This window comes from Eumetopias jubatus, unplaced genomic scaffold (genome assembly GCF_037043125.1).
Source record: "Eumetopias jubatus isolate StellerSeaLion01/CBP00866 unplaced genomic scaffold, mEumJub1_p1.0 scaffold_17, whole genome shotgun sequence".
In the NCBI taxonomy this organism is placed as follows: Eukaryota; Metazoa; Chordata; class Mammalia; order Carnivora; family Otariidae; genus Eumetopias; species Eumetopias jubatus.
Window position 1 is genome coordinate 76,353,477 of NW_028274823.1, and position 20,628 is coordinate 76,374,104.

Genomic DNA, 20,628 nt, shown 5'->3' on the forward strand with positions numbered 1-20,628 from the left:
GCTGCAGCAACTTCTTGCTAGACACGTCTTCAAAGGCGAGGGAAACAAAAGCAAAAATGAACTATTGGGACTTCATCAAGATAAAAAGCTTTTGCATAGCGAAGGAAACAGTCAACAAAACCAAAAGACAACTGACAGAATGGAAGAAGATATTTGCAAATGTCTTATCAAATAAAGGGCTAGTATCCAAAATCTATAAAGAATGTATTAAACTCAACACCCAAAGAATAATCCAGTCAAGAAATAGGCAGAAGACATGAACAGACATTTCTCCAAAGAAGACATCCAAATAGCCAACAGACACATGAAAAAATGCTCAACATCACTCATCATCAGGGAAATATAAATCAAAACCACAATGAGATGCCACGGCACAGGATGGTTTTTTGATGTTCCTTTAATTTTAACATTCTACAATTTCTCACGTCTACCAGTACGTCTTATCCCTCTCCTCTAGCACACACACTCTGAAGCAATTAAGCCCCTGATGGGAGTTCAGTCGTAGTAACTTGGATGTCAGTTCATTTATTATTTAATCAAGGAAAAGGAAAGAAACCTCTCCTCTTCCAAAGGAGATCATCTTAAATTTCAGAAACTGGGTTTCAGAAACTCTGTAGCTCAAGCGGAACGACGACTTAGCAACTAACAAAGGTGAAGGGGATCATCTTAGTTTGTAAGTTCTGTCAATATGTATAATGAGGTAATATTTGAATAGTTTTAGATGAACAAGAGCTGTAACCAATTCTGGAAATGGCCATACTCCATGCTTTCTGGTGCTGGAGCCTGAAAGGAGAGCTTGAAATAAGATCTGGATCTTGGGCAAATGATCTTAGGGGCCCTTGTACACTGGAGTCAAGGTTGTCTCAGACTGTGTGTTCAAACTAAACACCAATTCATTAACCTACAGTGATCCCGAGGCTTTAGCTAGGCTGGAATGATAGCCTGTGGGTTCCAAGCAACCTAATGATAATAACGCCATGTCACAGCTTTGCATCTTTGAAGCATGGAAACCACAGCACCAATTGCCCTCTACCTTTCTGGGCTGGTCCTCAGTACAATTCCATGTATGCTGTTCCTTGAGATTTCTCTGCTTTCTGCACTGTGGATGCCTAGAAACACTCAGGAAAACATGCTGTTTATTAACCTGACCAATCAACAAATAATAAACAATCTCGTGGCCTTAACATGCTTTCTTTTCTTTGACCTTTCTTTACAGCACCTGACGCCTTCCTCATTCTCTTCTAAACCTGTTTCCCCCTTATTCTGTGATGCTTTACTCTATCCACTTCTCTTCTTAGCTGCTCCTGCTTAGTCTCCACCTCTGGCTTCTCTTCTTCCTTCTGCGTGCCCATTTTCCCATTTCCATTCTTGATTCTCAACTCTTCCCCCTGCCGGTCATCTCCCTTGATAACCTCGTCCCACCCCAGTGCTTGATCAGCATCCCAACGTGTACTGCCCTGAGGTGGCAGAGAGCTCAGGGCCCTCTCTCCCACCTCAGGTTCCACCCACCGGATACATACCAGAGGGAACCCCACCCCTGACACCCAGAACAGCTGCGCAAATGTGCACAAGTGACTTAAGCCTCAGCTTCCTTATCTATAAAATGGGGAGAATAATAAAATGTACCTCATGGTGGTGTAATAAGCACTAAAGAAGTTAATTTGGCAAAGTGATTGGCACGTAGTCATCACTTTATCTGTATTATCTGTAATTTTCATTTGAATAATGGAGCTTTTTAACTTGCAGACTCTCTTAGCACACCTCTCCTCCCTCAAACAACAACACCTGACACAGTCCTTCTCAGGATTCCTGTTTCTGTTTGTGGTATCACCTGCCTTCCCATTGTCTAGACTCAAGAGTTTGAAATCAACTTTGAACCTCTTTCTCTTTTGTCCTTCTATTTAACAAATTGCCAAGTCCCACCTCTCAGTTCAAATCTGGCTCTTCTGCTCCATTCCTATCCCTGACAGCCTGATTTATGTTGATTATTGTCCTTCTTCCCTAACCAATCTTTCTGGCTCTCACATTTTTCTTACTGCCAACCCATCCTATATCTTGTGGAAACGTTCATCTTGGCACATAGCTGTAATTACACACTTCACTGGTCCTAAACAAACTTCCACTGACTCACACTCCTTGTTGAATAAAAGTCAATTCCTCAAAGTAACATTCAGGTTCCTACCGTACGGCTGAGGCTTGGCTCAGACTGTGTGAGGGGGTGGGTCGAGGGCGGCCTTCCGGATGGCACAATGAGGCGTCAGCTCGCGGTGGGAGAAAATATGAGTCACTTGCTCGTTCTCAGTAAGCGGCAGAGAATATATAATGGATAACTCTCTGTGAAACAGCAAAAAATATCAAAAGTCATATGGGCATGAATAACATTCAATCACAATTTATCAAGCATCTTCTAAAGTGCAGGCCCTAGGGCTGGGTGTGGGGAATGTGGCAATGAAGGTACGTAACACAGTTGTTGCTCTCAAGGATTTAAGGTCAGATAGACAGAAGGGTAAATCGCCAGCTATTATATCACAGTGTGAAAACCACTGAACTCTGGTGGGAGTATAGAAGAATGTCACCCACAAATGTGGGGGTTGGCGGGGCAGGGGAACCACTCCTAGAGGAAGTGACATCGTAGTTGAGACACAAGTGTGAAGACTCACTTAGCCGGGTGAGGGGCAAGGGGGGTGGGGGTGTTCCAGGGTGAGGGGGTCCCCTGGGCCCACCAAAACACAGAGAGACCCTGGTGCATTGGTCCTGTATGACTGAGGCTTAGCTGGGGGCAGCGGTGAGGGGTGTTGAGAGATAAGGAGGAGGAAGCAGGGGATGGATTATGAAGAACTCTCTTCACCACGATAAAAGGGTTGGATTTTACCCCGGGGATAAGGGGGAGCCACTGACAAGGGAATGGCCTCATTGGATTTTCTTTATTCTCAGAAGTTGAGAAAAAGCCAGGATTTTAGTTGGGAAGAGGCTAAGTACATCAATCATTAGAACTCAAACAATTTCTCAATTTCAGACAGTTCAGTTTTGGTACTTCTGTTTCAACAACTCAAAAAATTTCAATTTCAAGACAGTTCATTGGACTTGGCTCTTTGCCTCTGACCCATGCAGTTTGTAAACAATGAGAGAAGTCATCAACTGATTTATGTGCTGTTGTCTGGATAAATGTTTATTAGGGTCATAATTCTAGGCTGTCAGGGTCAGAAAAGACCTCAGAGAGAGTCGGCTTGAGAATAAAAGCATTTTTTTAAATGTAAATATTTTTATTTTTTTATTTTAATTTTTTATTTAAATTAAATTAGCCAAGGTATAATACATCATTGGTTTTTGATATAATGTTCATTGAGTCATTAGTTGCATATAACACCCAGTTAAAAAAAGAAAGAAAGAAAAGAAAAGCATGATGCTTTTTTCTGCTTTGCTGCCTTAATTTATCTCTGTCTCGCTTCTGCAGCTCTGAGGTGGAGGCATAATGCCTGGGAGGGCACTGAGGTGGCCTTCATTTAGGTCTGGCCGGGCCCAACATCCCCCTTCTCAGGGAGACAAGGTCATGGTGAGCTCCCCATGATGAGTCCAAAGCAGGTTCACTAGGGTAGAGGTGAGGTTGAGCTGGAGGAGGTCAGGCATCCCAGAAGAAGGGAACCCAGGCCCCATTATGTTAATGGATACCACCCCTTTTAGCCCACTTTTGAAAGACAGAGATACAATCACCCTTCTAGGTCCAGACTCAGAGGCTGGCTTAATAGAATTTGGTCCTGTGCAGTATGTGTCATTAGGAAAAAAAATCCTTCTTGATGGCTTAGTCATTCCAGGGGTTATGGTAGCATAATGGCAAGAGTATTGGAAAAGAGTAATGGAAAAGAGTATTAGTCACAGAGTGAAGATGACTTAGATGTGATTACTTCCCACGGTGAAGGTTGAAGAATTGGCTCCCTCAAAACCCAAGTATTTTTTTAAGGTTCCTGGAAATTTCAACGTACCATTATCCTACAATAACTGGTGTCACCTGTTATCTGTAGAGCAGTGAGATTGTATAGGTATTATAGATATTATTATCCCCACTTTAGATATGAGGAGCCAGAGGTTCCTTAACAGAGAGGTTAAGTAACTTGCTCGATGTCACACAGCAGGTCACGGTGCCAGACTGAACCTAGGCAAACCTCTGACAAGAGCCTGCACTATCAAATATTGCTTGCCCATGAAATATCACTGTTAGATGAAATTAAACAAAGAGAGACAGTTTATTCACTTATTAGATTGACAATGACTGGGATGCTGGATGATGTCCGGGGTGCGGAGGGCTTGGGGAAAGTGGGCTCTGCTACCCGGTGTAGATAAAGTGATGGACATTCATCCCCCCTCTCCCTAGCGGGAGTCAGAAGTCCTGCAGGCAGTCACCTATCTCTGCATCAGAAAGGAATCCGAGTATGTAAAGCCAGTACTTTTCACACTGCAACATAACATTTGTCTGGCGGGTCACAACCCGTGTGCATTTTTCTTCCCCCAAAAATGACCTTGAGTACAAATAGAGAGCACTACACCTTTCATCTGGCATTGGGGTTTATGCCAGAAAAATAAACATCTTTATTAAATGTCTTTATTATTTAAGCCAGTTTGTGTTGGGGTTGTTACTCCTTTGCAGGTGAAAACTTCCTGGATGATTCACTGGAAGTGTGAACATTTAAAAGTGCGCAATATTTCTGGAGGGCAATCTGACTCCATGTGTCGGAATCTAACTAAACATACTCAGCAAGACCAACTCTAGGAATATATCTCAAAGAAGGCAATAAATGGCTGCGTGGGCAAGGTAAAAGGATGTTGATGGAATCAATATTTTTAACAGCAAAAATGAAAGAGAAATGACCTAAATAATCATCAAGAAAGATTATATAAACTGCGTTGTATTCCAGATTCTATGCCACAGAATGCTATACCACCAGCAACACGATGAAATTTAGAAAGTAGTGAATTGTTCACATTCTGCTTAAGCATAAAAGACATGAACAGGAAATCAGCCAAGCCATTGAGTTAAAATGAGAATTTAAGACGCGTGTGTTTTTTGCAACCGCTGATGATAATCTATAGACGCAAAGATCATCACTAGATGCTAAAGCCACTGGGTGAATAATTGTAGGAAGAGGATGTCTCATGGTCTCAGAGGATCTTCCTTGAGGTTATTTGTTGCTTACAAAGGAGAAAAAGCACCTTCCTATCGAAGAGATCTGGCAGATGCCTCTTAACCAAGTGATCAGACTCTGTAATCCCAGCGAGACAAATGGATGTGATGCCTTCTGAAGTTACCAACCCCACTTAGGTTGTATTCTTGTTGGAAAGATTTAACCAGAATCTAATCGAGGGAAACAGACAAATTCCAACTGTAGGCCATTCTATAAGACAACTAGCTTGGATTCTTAAAAAAATGTCCATGTCACAAAAGAAAAAAAAAAAAAGGCAGGAATATTCTGGAACAGCACTATCCAATAGAAATACAGTGAGAGCCAGATATGAGATTTAAAAATTTTATGTGGCCACATTAAAAAGAAAAGAGACTGGTAAAATGAATGCTAACAATTTTCATTAATAATTATTAATTAATTTTAATCAAGAGTTCTAATTTTCTATTTTTTAGTCCAGTGTAGTCAGTGTATTATCACTTCAATGTGCAATCAATATACAGGGTTGCTAAAGAGATAGCTCACATTATTTTGCCTGTGTGCTGAGTCTTTAGTACATTCAGTTTGGCCCAGCCACCTTGACAGCCCTCAGTAGCCACATGGCCAGGGGCTTCTGTTGGATGGCACAGTTCTAGATTACAGAGGATTAAAGAGTCATAACAACCAAATGAAATGTGGGTGCCTATTTTGGAAGAAAAAAATAGCTCTAAGGGAGATTGTGGGGATAACTGGGGAAATTTGTAGATTGCATATAGTATAGACTGTGTATTTTTCATATAATCGTGTATATGTTAAATCCTTGGTAATGATTGTACTCAGTTATGTAGGAGAATGAAGTTATTCTTAGGAAGTATGCTAAATTGCTTAGGTGTGGAGTCTGACGTCCGTAACTTTTTTTTTAAGATTTATTTATTTATTTGAGAGAGAGAGAAAGAGAGAGATAGCAAGAGAGAGCATGAGCGGGGAGGAGAGGGAGAAGCAGACTTCCCACTGAGCAGGGAGCCCAAAGCGGGGCTCCAAGCCAGGAACCCAGGATCACGACCTGAGCTGAAGGCAGACGCTTAACCGAATGAGCCACCGAGGTGCCCCTGTAACTTACTTTCAAATGGCTTGACAAATTACAGATAGACCATAAGTAGACAGAGATCAAGATAGATATAGATAACAGAGTGAACAAATGTTAGTAATTGGCGAATTCAGGGAAAGAATGTTCAGTTGTTTATTGTACTGTTTTTTTTTTCCCCAACTTTTTGACTGTTTGAAAGGTCTGAGAGAAAAAATAGATTCTAATCATGATAATGACATCCTACATGACTTTATAGTTTACGGTGTATTTTCACATATATTGTGAATCGGATCCTTTCGGTAGTCCATGCAGGTAGATCTAGATGGTGTGTTTTAGCTTTATTTTATAGTCAACAAAAACGTTTCTTCACGTGCTGGGCGTGGTACATACATTTTCTCTTCTACTTTCTGCAAGAGCACCAAGAGACAGGCTGAACCTCTCCGGTTCACCCAAGCTGACACCCGAGGCTCTGGGAGTTCAGTAGACTGTCAAGGTCGCCAGAGCTGGGTTCGAAGGCACCTGTGTCCCCCTCTGTGGCCTGACCTCATTTCGCTCTTTGCTTCCTGTTTGTAAGCCATCTTGGACGGATACAGAATGGGAGCCCAGAGATGTGAATTAACTTGTATGAAGTCACACAGCTACTGAGGGGCAAAGCCAGACTTCAAGGCAGACTTCAGGCTCCCTTCCAGGGCTCTTCTTTCACGACACCTGTGGAATGGCCCTCCTGCCAACCAACACTTTGAAGTGGGTTCAGGCTCTCATGTGGTGACTCACATGAGACGTCTTGGCTCGAGGGCCCTCGGCACAGGAAAGTCAGCGAGCTCTTGAAGTGGAGCCAAGAAAGGGCCCACAAGCTCAGAGCAGGCCTCGCCAGGGAGAAGCTTTGTAAAAATAAAAGCCCAGCCGCATCAACTAAATCATCTGATGCCCTGATTAAGAAGCATGAGTTGGCACACCATGTGATTGGGAGGCGGTGAGTGCCGGCCCTAGGAGACAAGATTGGGCACAGATCCTGCCATCAGGGTGGGAGGCTGGTATCCAGGCGGGATGATGTTTGGGTGCATGGGGGTGGTGGGGATGGTCAGGCCTCCAGTCTCACAGCTGTGCTGCATTTTTAAATGTTTTTCATTTTTTTAAAGATTTTATTTATTTATTTGAGAGAGAGAGAGAATGAGGGAAGGGGCAGAGGGAGAAGCAGTCTCCTCCGCTGAGCAGGGAGCCCAATGTGGGGCTCGATCTCATGATCCTGAGATCATGACCTGAGCCGAAATCAAGATTAGACTCTTAACCACCTGAGCCACTCTGGTGCCCCTATGCTGCATTTTTTTTTTAAAGGAAACACAATACAGTGTTCATTTAACTTTAAATGAAATTCAAATTTTTAATGGGAATTAAAATTTTCATTTAGTTTTTATTATGTGATTAAAAAGCCATGGGCTTTACTGAAAGTCTTAGGCTGGAGAACAATGAAGTCATGTGTCCAAGTACTCAAATAAGTAGAAAACAGCAGTCATAAATGTATTCTAAGGGAACTGTGAGTTTTGCATCAGAACAGGCTCAGTGAACCTGGGTGGCTCAGTTGGTTAAGTGTCTGCCTTCGGCTCAGCTCGTGATCCGGAAGTCCCAGGATCAAGTCCCACGTCGGGCTCTCACCTTCTCATTCTCTCACTCGCTCTTGCTCTCTCTCAAATAAATAAATAAAATCTTAAATAAAAAAATCCCAGAACAGGCTCAGTGCAATGAGGACTTCTAAAGAGGGCTTGATAGATTTCATTCCTCGGAGGACCATCCCCTTCTCGCCCTTTGAGGAGGGGACTCCAGCAGCGATCCACCAGGTGGCTGTAAAGAAGGTCATCTATTGAGTGTTGATCTTAAACCACCACCAAACACTGCTCGAACTGCCGGAAGGAGCTGCCTCCTGTCCCGGATCCCAGTCTGCTGGGGGCTGCCGACTGCTTGGCTCTACAGGACCAGGTGCACACTGAGCGGCGTGGCCCCCACCACCAGACCCTCACTCTGACTGTGGCAGGGCCCGTGATTTGGAGTCACACCCTCCTCTTTTCAAATAGCTTCTCAGCGGAAGATTCCGCAGCGTCTTGTCAATCTAGACCCTGAATGCAGGAATGTTCAGAGTTCGTGCTGAGCACCCATGAGCAGGACATAGATTTAGCCAGAGACCTGGGAAGCAGCCTTCAGTTTAGGGGGATGGTGGCGGTCAGTAAAACCTACCAGTAGACACCAAACCCCTAGCAGGGTGACCCTGGGGGTGTGAGTCCAGGCAAAGCAACTGAGATCAGTTTTTCCGACTGCCCGTGTGGGCTGGACTGGATTCTGCAGTTCATTCTGAACCATGACCTTCACCCAGACCCATCTGAAAGGAACCTGACAGAAGAGTGGCAGAGCCACTGGTGAGGGGCTTGAGTAGAGCCCGTCCCATGTGAATCCCCACCAGGAGGCTGGTGTTTGATCGGAGCCTTTACCCTGCCAAGCACTAGGAGAGATAGGATGTATGCAGTTAAGAGCTGACACAAAGGGGTCCCTACAGGAGGGCTAGTGACTCTGCAGCCCAGAAGGGCTTGTTCTCCCCGGGGACCCCACCGCTCGACCAGACCGCAGGGCCAGAAGAACCTTGTGTGCCCATCCTAAGCTGGAGGCACATAAGAGGGAGAAAGCCAGAGGGGCCTCAGCCAGTGCAGCTGTGGACTTAATGGCAGCCAACACATCTTGTGACTTCTGGTACCCAAGGCTGCTCCTGGTGAAAGGAAGGGCTGGTGCTCCCACTACTCAGAAGGGCTCAGTGGAGGGCTCTGTTCTATTTCAGGGACACAATGGTCACATTATCCTTAAAACGAAGAAATTGCACTCCGGGCATAATAATACTGCTTCCCTCGCGCTCTGTCCCGTTCTTCCTTCCTGTCCTCACAACACCCTCCCTTACTCTTCGCTCTATTTTTATTGATGTGAAATTCATAGAGCAAACAATGAACCATTTTAAAGCATATGACTCAGTGGCATTTAATGCATCACAATGTTGTGCAACCATCACCTCTGTCTAGTTTCAAAACTTTTTCATCCCCCCAGAACATCCCCGAAGGCATGAACGAGTCGCTCCAGCTTCCCCTCCCCATCCAGGCCATGGCAGTCACTGCTGATCTGCTGCAGACGCATGTGCCTCCTCCGGATATTTCATATAAAAGGAATCATGCAATATGTGACTTCTCGCGTCTGGTAGGTTTCCCTTCAGGTTATGTTTTTGGGGCTCACCCAAGTTGCAGCATATAACAGCACCTCGTTTTTTTTTCTATGGCCGAAGACTATTCCTCGGTGTTGATGTACCACAACTCAGCTGGTAATTGCTGATGGGCATTTGGGTTGTTTCCACCTCGTGGCCATTATGAATAATGCTGCTCTAAACATTCACACACACGTTTCTGTGTGGATATATGCTTTCAGTGCTCTAGGGTCAGAGGTAACTCCATGTTTAACATTTTAATCAACTGCAGAACTGTTTTCCAGAGCGGCTGCATCATTGTGCACCAACACCCCCCACCCCACATCCCACCAGCCCCTAGCGCAGCAGGAGGGTCTCTTGCCCTCTTGTCCAATGAAACAAAACTAAATCAAAAAAACAATCTGCTCATCCTAAAACGTGGAGTCTGCCAAGGTCATTTAAATAGCTGAGCATATTTCTGAACAATATTCACGAATTGGCCACAATAAAAGGCGAGCCGAAAACAAACACGCCCAGCTGGTCCGCAAAATACCTTGCAAGGTGGAACCAGCTGGTCTCTCTCCGGCGTCAGGGAGAAAAGACTGGGCTAAGGCTGTTTTGCTCCTGCACTAGCTCCCCTGGTCAACTGCCCTTTTCTCCATTTGAACAGGTTCATCAGCAGGTGAGCCCGGCTGGACACCCACCGAGCATAGACACTCACCTCTCCAGCAGGTTGAAAGACTCACGGAGGTGGAAGGAGGTCAGACGTAGTTCAAGGAGCACGCTGTAATGTAGACCCGTCTGAACCAACACGGAAAGGGATGGCATCTTTGAGCTGGAAAGGACTTGGAGATCTCAACTCCAAGTCAGGTACAAGGTCAGAGTTGAGGAAACGGAGGTTCCCCCAGGTTCCGTGATTTCAACCGGGCTGGTCAGTAGCAGGGGAAGCCAAGGTGAGAAATCAGGTCCCACTACACCTGTGTTCCCAGACTTGTCCTACAAGGCTCACCTGAGGAGCTGGTAAAGTACAGATCCTCTGGCCCTTCCCAGGCCAATTGGGCCTGGTTCTCAAGGGAGGGGGGTCTGTGCTTTTAATAGGTCTGATCAGGAAGTCTGGGGAACATGCCACTCATTGTGAAGAAAACGATAAGGCTGATTTTAGGTGCACCAAAGGTGCCCCCTTCTTGATTTCGTTGCTGACATTCTCTTGCATTTGAGTGAAAATTTGAAGTCATCACATTTGTATGATACGTGGTTTCCGTTAGTCTGCCTTAGGCTCTGATGGTCTGATGATTTAGATAGTCCCAACCTATGAGACACACACCTGCACACGCACGCGTACACACACACACACGTGCACAGAGGGGACGGTGAGTGGCCCATCTCTTGGCCCGTCTCTTTTAACCCAGAGTATAGCAGCTAACCCCATTGTTCTGTACTTCACTTTTAAAAAGGAAGAAAAAATTAAGTGCCATATCTAATCTGATAAAAATTAAGAAAAAAGCCTGTGTAGTAGGTGTTTTTAAAGTCCTGATTTCACAGATAAAGAAACAGATTCTGTGAGTCTCAGTTACTCGCTCAAAGTCATGAATCCAGTTACCGGCTATTATGGGTTGAATTGTGCCCGCCCCCCCCAGCAAAAGATTCTGTTGGCGTCCTAAACCCCAATACCACGGAATGTGACCTTATTTGGAGACAGGCTCTTTCCAGAAGCAATCAAGTTAAAATGAAATCATTAGGGTGGACCCTAATCTGATATGACTGGTGTCTTTATAAAAAAAAGGGAAATTTGGACCCAGACATGCACACAGGGAGAATACCCCATGAAGATGAAGACAGAAATTGGGATGATGCCTCTATAAGCCAAGGAATGCTGAAGATTGCCAGCAAACTATGAGAAGCAAAGGGAGAGGCACAGAACAGATTCTCCCTCCAGCCCTCGTTAGGAACCAATCCTGCCAACAATTGATTTCAGCCGTCTGATCTTCAGAACCGTGACACATACGTTTCTGTTGTTCAAAGCCACACAGTCTGTGGTACTTTGTATGGCAGTCCTAGCAAACTCACACGCCGGCCAAACTGAGAGGCGAGCCTGGGTCTGTCCCTATCCAATTAAAGTCCCATGTCCCAGTGCTGTGACCACCTCAGAGAGCCCGGAGTGTGATGGGGAAAAGACAGGGGAGTAAATGACCCCCTGACAGTTCCATGCAACTCTGTGCAAAGATCATGAGAGCACAGAGTAGGGAGTGGCTGGGGGGGGGGGGGCGGTTAGAGGTGGTTCTAGCAGGTGGTACCTGGATGTGGCCTGTGTGTTCAAGTTGGTTCCAAGGTTATGGTCTAGAATGTGGAACAGCAAGCATGTGTTGAGGGCTCATAGATCTTGACACACACACACACACACACACACACACACACACACACCCATACCCACACATGGGAACAGTACCATGGACGTGGAAAGAGAAGCCCCCTAATAGGCAAACACACTGAGTCCTGGCCCCATTCTATCTCTTGGACAAGTCACATAGTCTTCCAGGTCCTTGGTTCTTCCTATAAAATTGGGATAATAATACCTACCAACCCCAATGCAGGGTAATGGACCAGATGCCCACTGATGGTCTATTTATGAGGTTTATGTCTCGGTAGCTTGCCTTTAGGGTAGTGGTTTCCAAACATGGGTCAGCCTGCTGAATTGAGATATGCAGACTCCAGGGGCCTCCCCCCAGAGCCTCTGATTCGGCCATCTGAGGTGCTGCCACAGAATACATGGGCAAACATGCTCTCCAGGTGATTCCGACGGGTTGCCGGGGAGAGGGTTCTAGATAACTGCTGAACATTGGCGCAAACAGGCTGTGTGTGTTGTAGGTAAGGTAGCTTAGGTGTGTGGGCACACCCAGATACGTAATTTGTCAGGCCCACTGCAAAATGAAAATGCAGAGCCTCCTTGCTCAAAAATAGAGGACTATAAGACAGCAATGGCTGCAGAGCATCCATCTAAGCATAGGCTCCACTGAGTGCGCTTCCCGCACGACTGTGCAGGTCGCTTGCCCGTGAGGCTGACCCTGTGTGCTGGCCTGATGGGGAAGGAAGGCAGTGAGCTCCCCGCTGCATGTGTTAGAGCAGAAGCTGCCGGGCACCTCAGGGGTGATGCCTGCCCTGGGAAAAACAGCTCTGAGAATGCCCACTAAGGCCACTCTAATGCTGTCTTTCATTTTATCAGCTAAAAACAGTGGGACTTTGTAGGTGACATAGCATGGGCCAGGCAAGTCAGCCTAAAAGACAGAGCAAAGGTCCCTCAAGGCTCATGTCCAACAACCTAATTGCAGGGACTTCCTCATATCAAATTCTGCAGCCTGTCCCAGCCAAAGACTACCATTCTGCTCTCATTTAGACTCGGGCGCAGGTAAGGTCTCAAGGGTACAAATGGTTCCCAGCAGGCGGGGTGCTGCTCTCCACATTCATTCCTTTTCTCATGTTTCCCACACAGTCTCAGCGCCAGAGATCACAGGTTCCTCCTCTCTTCTGAAGGGTCTATTTCCTTTCTGTCTTGGGGACAGCACCACTGACAGGTGAGAAGGGTGGCAACGTGGCAATTGGATTCTGCTCTGATGTAACATTCCTGCCTGAGAACAGGTCACCGCGAAAATACCTGCTTTCGTTAAACTCAAGAATCTGAGCAATGTGTTCTCTCCTCTCCTGGAGGAAAAAAAAAAAAAAAAAAGAGGATCTCATTGTAGAGGTTAGTAGCCTGCAGATATAGCTCAGAGGTGACGCATCAGTCTGTTAGCTATCTGTATATACGAACGTGCGTGTCTATGCCTGTAGGTGTATATGTAAATGTATGCATATACGTATACACATTTGTGTATATTGTATCTATAAAACACTGACTATGAAAACAGCTTTTCAGTCAATATTTATTTGGGGGGGGAAATAATGTATTAGGGAAGGCATAAACTCTGTTCTGAGAAACCATCACCTGTACGGGGGAGACTGGAATCCCCCCATGTCTGCTTGTGACGGGGGACTGAGATCTCAAGCTCCTTTCCCCACGCCTACCCCCTCACAGATTTGCCAAGTCACAAAGTTCCTAAAGCACATTTCTCCTTCCTACAAAGAAACAGGAATTGGGAGGTTAGGTCGAAGACCATCAGCTGGGCGTGCCAGGAGCATGACGTGGAGCACCTTCTCCCTGACACGTTTAAACTGGCAGGTGAAAGCCTCTATGAGGCGCACCTGGGTGGCTCAGTCGATTATCTGCCTTCGGCTCAGGTCGTGATCCCGGGGTGCTGGGATCGATCCCTGCATCGGGCTTCCTGCTCAGCGGGGGAATCTGCTTCTCCCTGCATGCCCCCTGCTCATGTTCTCTCTCTCACTATTTCTCTCTCTCTCTCAAATAAATAAATAAAATCTTAAAAAAAAAAAGGAAAGGAAAGAAAACCTCTATGAGCGAAAACACACCTAAAAGGATTTTCAGTGCCAGGCTGGCTCAAAGCCTGGCAGTAGTGGACCTATAACTCAGTATTACATATTCAGCGGGATTTGGCTCCAAAATAAGGATCGGGGAGCCTTCATGGTCCATTGGCTGCGTGAGGCTGATGATGCCTGGTTCAGAGAAATCAGGTATTGAGACAAACAGCTCAAGAGTATGAAAGACACCTGCTAGGTCTTCCCTTGTGTTAAACGGAGGATTGTCCTACCCATTGCAGTGCCAAGGCCTCACATAGATATAGAGACAGTAATATTTCAGGCCATTTCTTATGTTATCTTAACGATATGTCGAAGCTGTCTATGTGTATTGAAAAAGTATGAGGAAACTGTATGCACATGTATTTTCCCTCATGCCAACTGGCCATCATTGGGTTTGGTCCCTGCATCGTCTAGGGATTTGCAGGGATTGGCCAACTAGGGCCACTCGCCAGCAAGAAAAAGGAACTAGTTCTTGCTATTTTAGGAGAAAGACATTCTAGCTATTTTAGGAGAAAATAATTCATTGTCTGGACAAATCTTGAAACCCCAAACCTACAAAATCATGATATGTAGAATGGCATGTTTAAAATGACATTAGAATAAGAGAAAAATCAAGACAAAATATTAAGATGAAATCAAACGGCTGTTATTTTCCTGAAAATCGGACTAGTTGTTTTGATTTCCCTCTCTGACTCTAAGTCAATGAAGGCAGGGTCATTTCCATGTTTATGAAGTGTTGACTGTTGCTTGCAAGGTGGAGCCCTGTCCTCTACAAGCTTGCCTTCAACACAGATAACCTTCAAAGGGGAGGAAGAATAAATTAACAATGGCATGAAGAAAACGTTTTTGGACCGGAGAGAGGTGGTCGTTGCCCAATATTATGAATGTACTTCCTGCCGCTGAGGTGCACACCTTACAATGGTTACAATGGTAGTTTTTATCTTATGTGTATTTTATCATAATAAACAAATTAATTAATAGGTGCCCAACAGACACTGATTCAGAAATGGAATGAAAAGAAGAAAATTGCACAGAGTCCTTAGCACACACAGTTCACAGATACACAAATTTTATGATGGAAATCACATCCACTCAAGAAGATCCCCCACATACACTGGGGTGAGCATACAAGTCGGGCATCATATTAGAAGAAAAAAATAAGTTAACAGTGACTAGCCATCCAAAGGAAATCCTCTAAACCAGGAAAGAGATTTGCAGGGATTGGCAAACTAGGGCCCTTGCCAAGTCCAGCCCCATGCCTGTTTTTGTGTGGCTTGTGAACTAAGAATGGTTTTCATATTTGCAAATTGTTGAGAAAAAAAATCAGGAGAAGACAAGCATTTTGTGAGCCGTGGAAATGAAATGAAGTTGAAATTTCCGTGCCCCTAAATAAACTTTTCCTGGAAAATGCCCATTCATTTAGCTATTGTCCCTGGTGCTTTGGAACTATAACGGCAGAATCAGGTAACGGTGACAGAGAGTATATGGCCTGCAAAGCAGTAAAGGTTTCTTCTGTGGCTCTTTAAGAAGTAGTTTGCCAACCCCTGCTCTGGAGGATGGACAGTCCTTCCAGATGATGGTAGACCATCCCGGAGCCTCAAGGCTTGTGCTGGGGGCCGCCATCTTGATCAAGCAAGCCCACGGAGAAAGGTTCATCAAAGAGAGAGAGTCCAGTCTAGTGCCTCAGAGGGGCCTGCTCTGCTGAGCTACAAGGCTGGAGGCACGGGGATGACAGAGAGGACAGGGGACCTCATGGGACCTGGATGCTGTGGGTAACAACACTCCCACCTCCCATGTGCTCCAACACACCCTCACCCACAGTATCTTCTTCCTGCTTTTTCTCCTTTCAAAGCTTCTGCGCGTGCTTGTGGTAAGTAAATGTTCTAGGCGTACCAGCGTTAGAAGGGAAGGGATGGAGGCACAGCTGAGGGCGTGGTGGGTGCCTGATATTTAATTGTTGGCTCTTCGTCCCCAAAACTTTCCTTTAAGGTAGGCATTATGAACCCCATTTTGTAAATAATATCAGCTCCTTTTTTTCTTTTTCTGAGCAGTTGCCGTGGTCCTCGGTATTCTTCTACGAGCTTCACATAAATTTAATCATTTAATCCTCAGGACAAGTCTATAAGTAGGTACAATTACTATTCTCATTTTATAATCAAGATAAGTGGGGCCAAGGTGTATGACGTAAGTTGCTCGGAAAGAAAACACAGAGCCATCATTTGAACCCAGATGCCTTGGCATGGAGGCAGGACCTTCACGGCTCGGCTAAAGCATCTCCCACTGCAGACAGCACAGAGAGGTTCTGGATTTTGCTCAAGGAAACCCAGATGGTAACAGCAGAGTGCCATTTCAAACCACACTTACCCCATATCAAACCCCAAGCTCTTTACACGGCTGCTTCCCTGATCTTCCCTGTGGGCACCGGTTCCGGGACACACGCAACCAGAAAATGTTCCTTAATCAAGAAACCACATTTGTCGATTCTAAATCTCCTCTTCTGACGCCTAGCAATGAATTTGACTAGTAGTAAAGTGAGAAGCTGTCCTCCTGAATCCGAGTTGGAATACTGGCTTTTCAGCTAGTTCTTTCCAGAACCGAGAAGAATCTCAACTCCGTTACCATTTGTATGTAAGACAATGACCAAGAAGACTAACTTGCTCTGATAGATGTAGTGTATCCAGAGAGAGAGAGAGAGAGAGAGAGAGAGAGAGAGGGAACTTCTTTGGCTCTAAATGGCTCAGAAGGCTGGGGAATCTCTGAGGGAAATTTTCCATGCGTAATCATATATTTGTAGTCATCTGTGATTCAGGTTGCAAAGACAAGCGCTCATTCTAAACAAAGAGGTGTTCACAGTAAACAGCCTAATAAGGGAGTCTTCGTGGAATGCACTTTGAAAGTGTGCCCGAGACTCAAGCTCAGCATTCTGGGTTCATGCGACTCCTGTCTGCCTAAAATGGATTGCGGTTTGTCAGCAGCTCCTTGGAAGAACAAGACGCCTTGAAATGATTTGGAAGACCAGAAGCAAAACACCAGAGAGCAAAAGGAATCTCTGTTTCTTGTTTCTTTATGCGTCAGGGGATCTGGCTCAGCAGATTTAAGGAAAGACTGGACCCCAAGTGGCAGGAGAGAGATGGACCCCTTTCCCTCCTCCTTCACCAACTGCCCCTCCTTTCCCACCTTCCCCTGCCCTGCTCGCAGTGGGAGCCCGCAGTGTAGACTGGAGGTGCCCCAGTGACCTTGCTTTGGAGAGTGAGGGAACGGATGAATCAGAGCATTTTGCAGGTGCATAAAGGCTACTCCATCGATGCAAACAGGAATGTAGTGTTAAGCTGGCTGAGAATGTTCCTGCTAATTGCACCCGGGGAGACCCTGCAGTTTGCATTTCTAAAGGGAAAAGAAGATCTTAGAAGCCAATAAGGTGGTGGATAGGTGCCCTTCTGTACATAAGAGCTGTATTCATTCTAGCGGCCGCACTGCAAAAAGATATGACAGCTGCTTTTTGTTTTAAGCTTTAATCAAATTCCCTCAACCCTTGATTCTATTTTGAAACACTGAACGGCTGCTTTGAGCCAGGCCCTGTGCAAGCCTCTGGGAGAACAAGATCAATTAGGCACAGTCCCTGACAAGGAGTTCACAATCTAGCACTTTCTTCGGACCTCTGAGGAGTCAATCCCAAGTGTTGTGCTTGTCAACTTGTGCTTTTGAGGGCAGACATGCAGCAGACTGGGGCTCACAGCTTCATGTTCCACTTCTCCCAGGGGCCCCTTCTCTCTGTTCCCCAGCATGCAGCAGCGGGGCAGAGCAGTTCTGATAACTCTGGAATCTCAGCCACAAAAAGCTGCCCCACCCTTGGTCCCGGTGAAACTCTGGGTCGTCCTGTAATTATTGCCATGCTACAAGCTGGTGCCTCTGATAAGTACAGATTTCCAAACAGTGCTCATAATTCCTGCCAAAGCTATCCTGCCAACGTCAGGCATAAACACTGGCCTGGGCTGAAGGTTGAGTGCCGGTGCCATAAAATGAATTTCGGTGCCATAAAATAAACTGATGTGAACACAGCCACCACCTAGAATAAGATGACACACTTCTTTTTTTTTTTTAAGATTTTATTTATTTATTTGAGAGAGAGAATGAGAGATAGAGAGCACAAGAGGGAAGAGGGTCAGAGGGAGAAGCAGACTCCCCGCTGAGCAGGGAGCCCGATGCGGGACTCGATCCCGGGACTCCAGGATCACGACCTGAGCCGAAGGCAGTCGCTTAACCAACTGAGCCACCCAGGCGCCCAAGATGACACACTTCTATTCACACTCACGTGTGCACACCCGTGCACACACACACCCCTTCTTCCTGCTGCATTGACACCATCACTTACAGGATCCCATCCCAAATTTCTAGAAAAAAGAATCTGTCCTGAGCACAGTGCATTGAAAAATAAACACGAGCAGTCCAATAGCTTCTCAGACAGATCAACAGGGTCGTGTTGGGCTTCCTCTGGTTCTTTCACAGGAACACGCCCAGGTGGAGTTTGTACTGGAGTGATCTCCCACCCCCAATCCTGGGAACTGACCAAGAAGGGTCAAGGTGGCTGTGTTTACAAAGTGAAAGCTGCAGGCATCATCTGGCAAAATTTACCAGACTCTATCAGCTGTCTTCCGAGCATGCTCTGGCACTCAAGGAGTTTGGCAAACTTTTCAGGGCAGCAAAAGATAGGATGCTGATAAAGAATTTCCAGGAATGCACTGTGGTCCAGGTTTTGTGATGAGAGCTTTACAGGCGTTGGCTCCTGGAATCTGCACAACCATGAAACGATATCTGTTATCATTCCCATTTCACAGAGGGGAAAACTGAGCCCTCCCAAGTGAAGCCATTGGCCCAAAGGTCACATATCTAGTAGGTGATGGAGCTGGAATGTGAACAGAGCTGTGTGACCACGTGAAGGTGGTCACAGTCTGGGAGGGGCTCCCCACCTCACGTTCACCCACCTCCTCCTATTACCATGCTCACCCCTGCTGCTCCCCAGGGCGCTGAGCAGCACAGAGAGAGGGAGAAGCCCAGAGACTCCAGCCCGCCCTGGTCCCAGAATGCAGGGAGGAGGGGAGGATGCGCTCATTTCTTTGTACTTGGCAACAATGTCTCCCTTCTCATGCTTTTTGGCCTCACTACACTCAGACACCTTGGTTGCTGGCCTCCTATCCTCCACCTGGGCGGAGCTTGTCTGTTTCATTGTCCATTTTTCACCCCCCCATCCCCTTGCCAACTTCTGTCCTCACCACCATTTGGTTTACACACTTGCAGGTGTACATACGGGTCCCTAGATAAATGTACATACCTGACTGTGCACACGGGTGTACGTGTATGCGTATATACAGATGCATGTGTATGTGATCTTAAGTTCTACAGATGCTACTGTACCATCGACTCCATTCTGTCTCCTTTCAGTTGACTATGTTTTTAAGTTTTCTTCACATTACTGTTTGTAAATCCAGTTTATTGCTTCCGATGGCCCAAAGTATTCTATCCCTGCGCCTCTCTCTGAACCCCGAAGTGTATGAGTGTAGGAGCGTTCCCGTGGGTGTGCGCACGTGGGAAATAGTTGTTCATTGTCTGTTAGCATTCACTAAAATGTGTGTTCCTTGAAACTAGAAACTTTGTTTTATAGCCTCAACATATAGAACGGTGCCAGGCCACAAGATGTTCTTAGTCAAGATTTGTTGAATAAATGAACCACAATTTACTTTTTCTCTGGTGAGGAACGCCTAGGTGGTCTCTTACTCTCTGCTACCATGAATGCAGCATGGAGGAGAGTCGCTGGCTTAGGAGGTAGATTCATCTTGAGCCCTCCCTTCCCCTACTCCCTGTCTCCCTCTCCCTCCCTTTCCCTCTCCCTCTCTGTCTCTCCTTCCCTCCTTTCTTTTTTACATTCATTCCACTCAAAGTTCTTTGTTGGAGTCCCTCATAGGCAGATGAAACAAAGGATATTTGTGTTCTTTGAGGCCTCACTTCAGTTCACTATAAATGAAATCTTTCTCAAAGCCACCATGATTGAGGTGCTATCCCTGACCAGATACACAGGACCTCAGATCATGTATCTTTTTTTAAATTTTATTTTATTATGTTATGTTAGTCACCATACATTACATCGTTAGTTTTGAACGTAGTGTTCCATGATTCATTGTTTGTGCATAACACCCAGTGCTCCACGCAGAACGTGCCCTCCTCTTTTTTTTTTTTTTTAAAGATTTTATTTATTTATTTGAGAGAGAGAGAATGAGAGACAGCATGAGAGGGAGGAGAGTCAGAGGGAGAAGCAGACTCCCTGCTGAGCAGGGAGCCCGATGTGGGACTCGATCCCGGGACTCCAGGATCATGACCTGAGCCGAAGGCAGTCGCTTAACCAACTGAGCCACCCAGGCACCCACGTGCCCTCCTCAATACCCATCACCAGGCTAACCCATCCCCCCACCCCCCTCCCCTCTAGAACCCTCAGTTTGTTTCTCAGAGTCCATCGTCTCTCATGGTTCGTCTCCCCCTCCGATTTCCCCCTTTTCATTCTTCCCTTCCTACTATCTTCTTTTTTTTTTTCTTAACCTATAATGTACTATTTGTTTCAGGGGTACAGGTCTGTGATCCATCAGTCTTACACAATTCACAGCGCTCACCATAGCACATACCCTCCCCAGTGTCCATCACCCAGCCACCCCATCCCT

General features: G+C 45.9%; 1 protein-coding gene across 1 annotated transcript in view; it reads left to right on the forward strand.

Moving 5' to 3' along the window:
- The window catches only part of LOC148162223 (uncharacterized), a 56,242-nt gene extending 35,650 nt beyond the window's left edge, over positions 1 to 20,592 (forward strand). The window contains exons 3-4 of the mRNA XM_088019889.1: positions 9,322 to 9,468; positions 10,122 to 20,592. Coding sequence (XP_087876015.1) covers positions 9,322 to 9,468; positions 10,122 to 10,241 — 267 coding nt within the window. The 3' untranslated portion in view covers positions 10,242 to 20,592. The remainder of the gene's footprint in view (positions 1 to 9,321; positions 9,469 to 10,121) is intronic.
- The last annotated feature ends 36 nt before the right edge of the window (positions 20,593 to 20,628 follow it).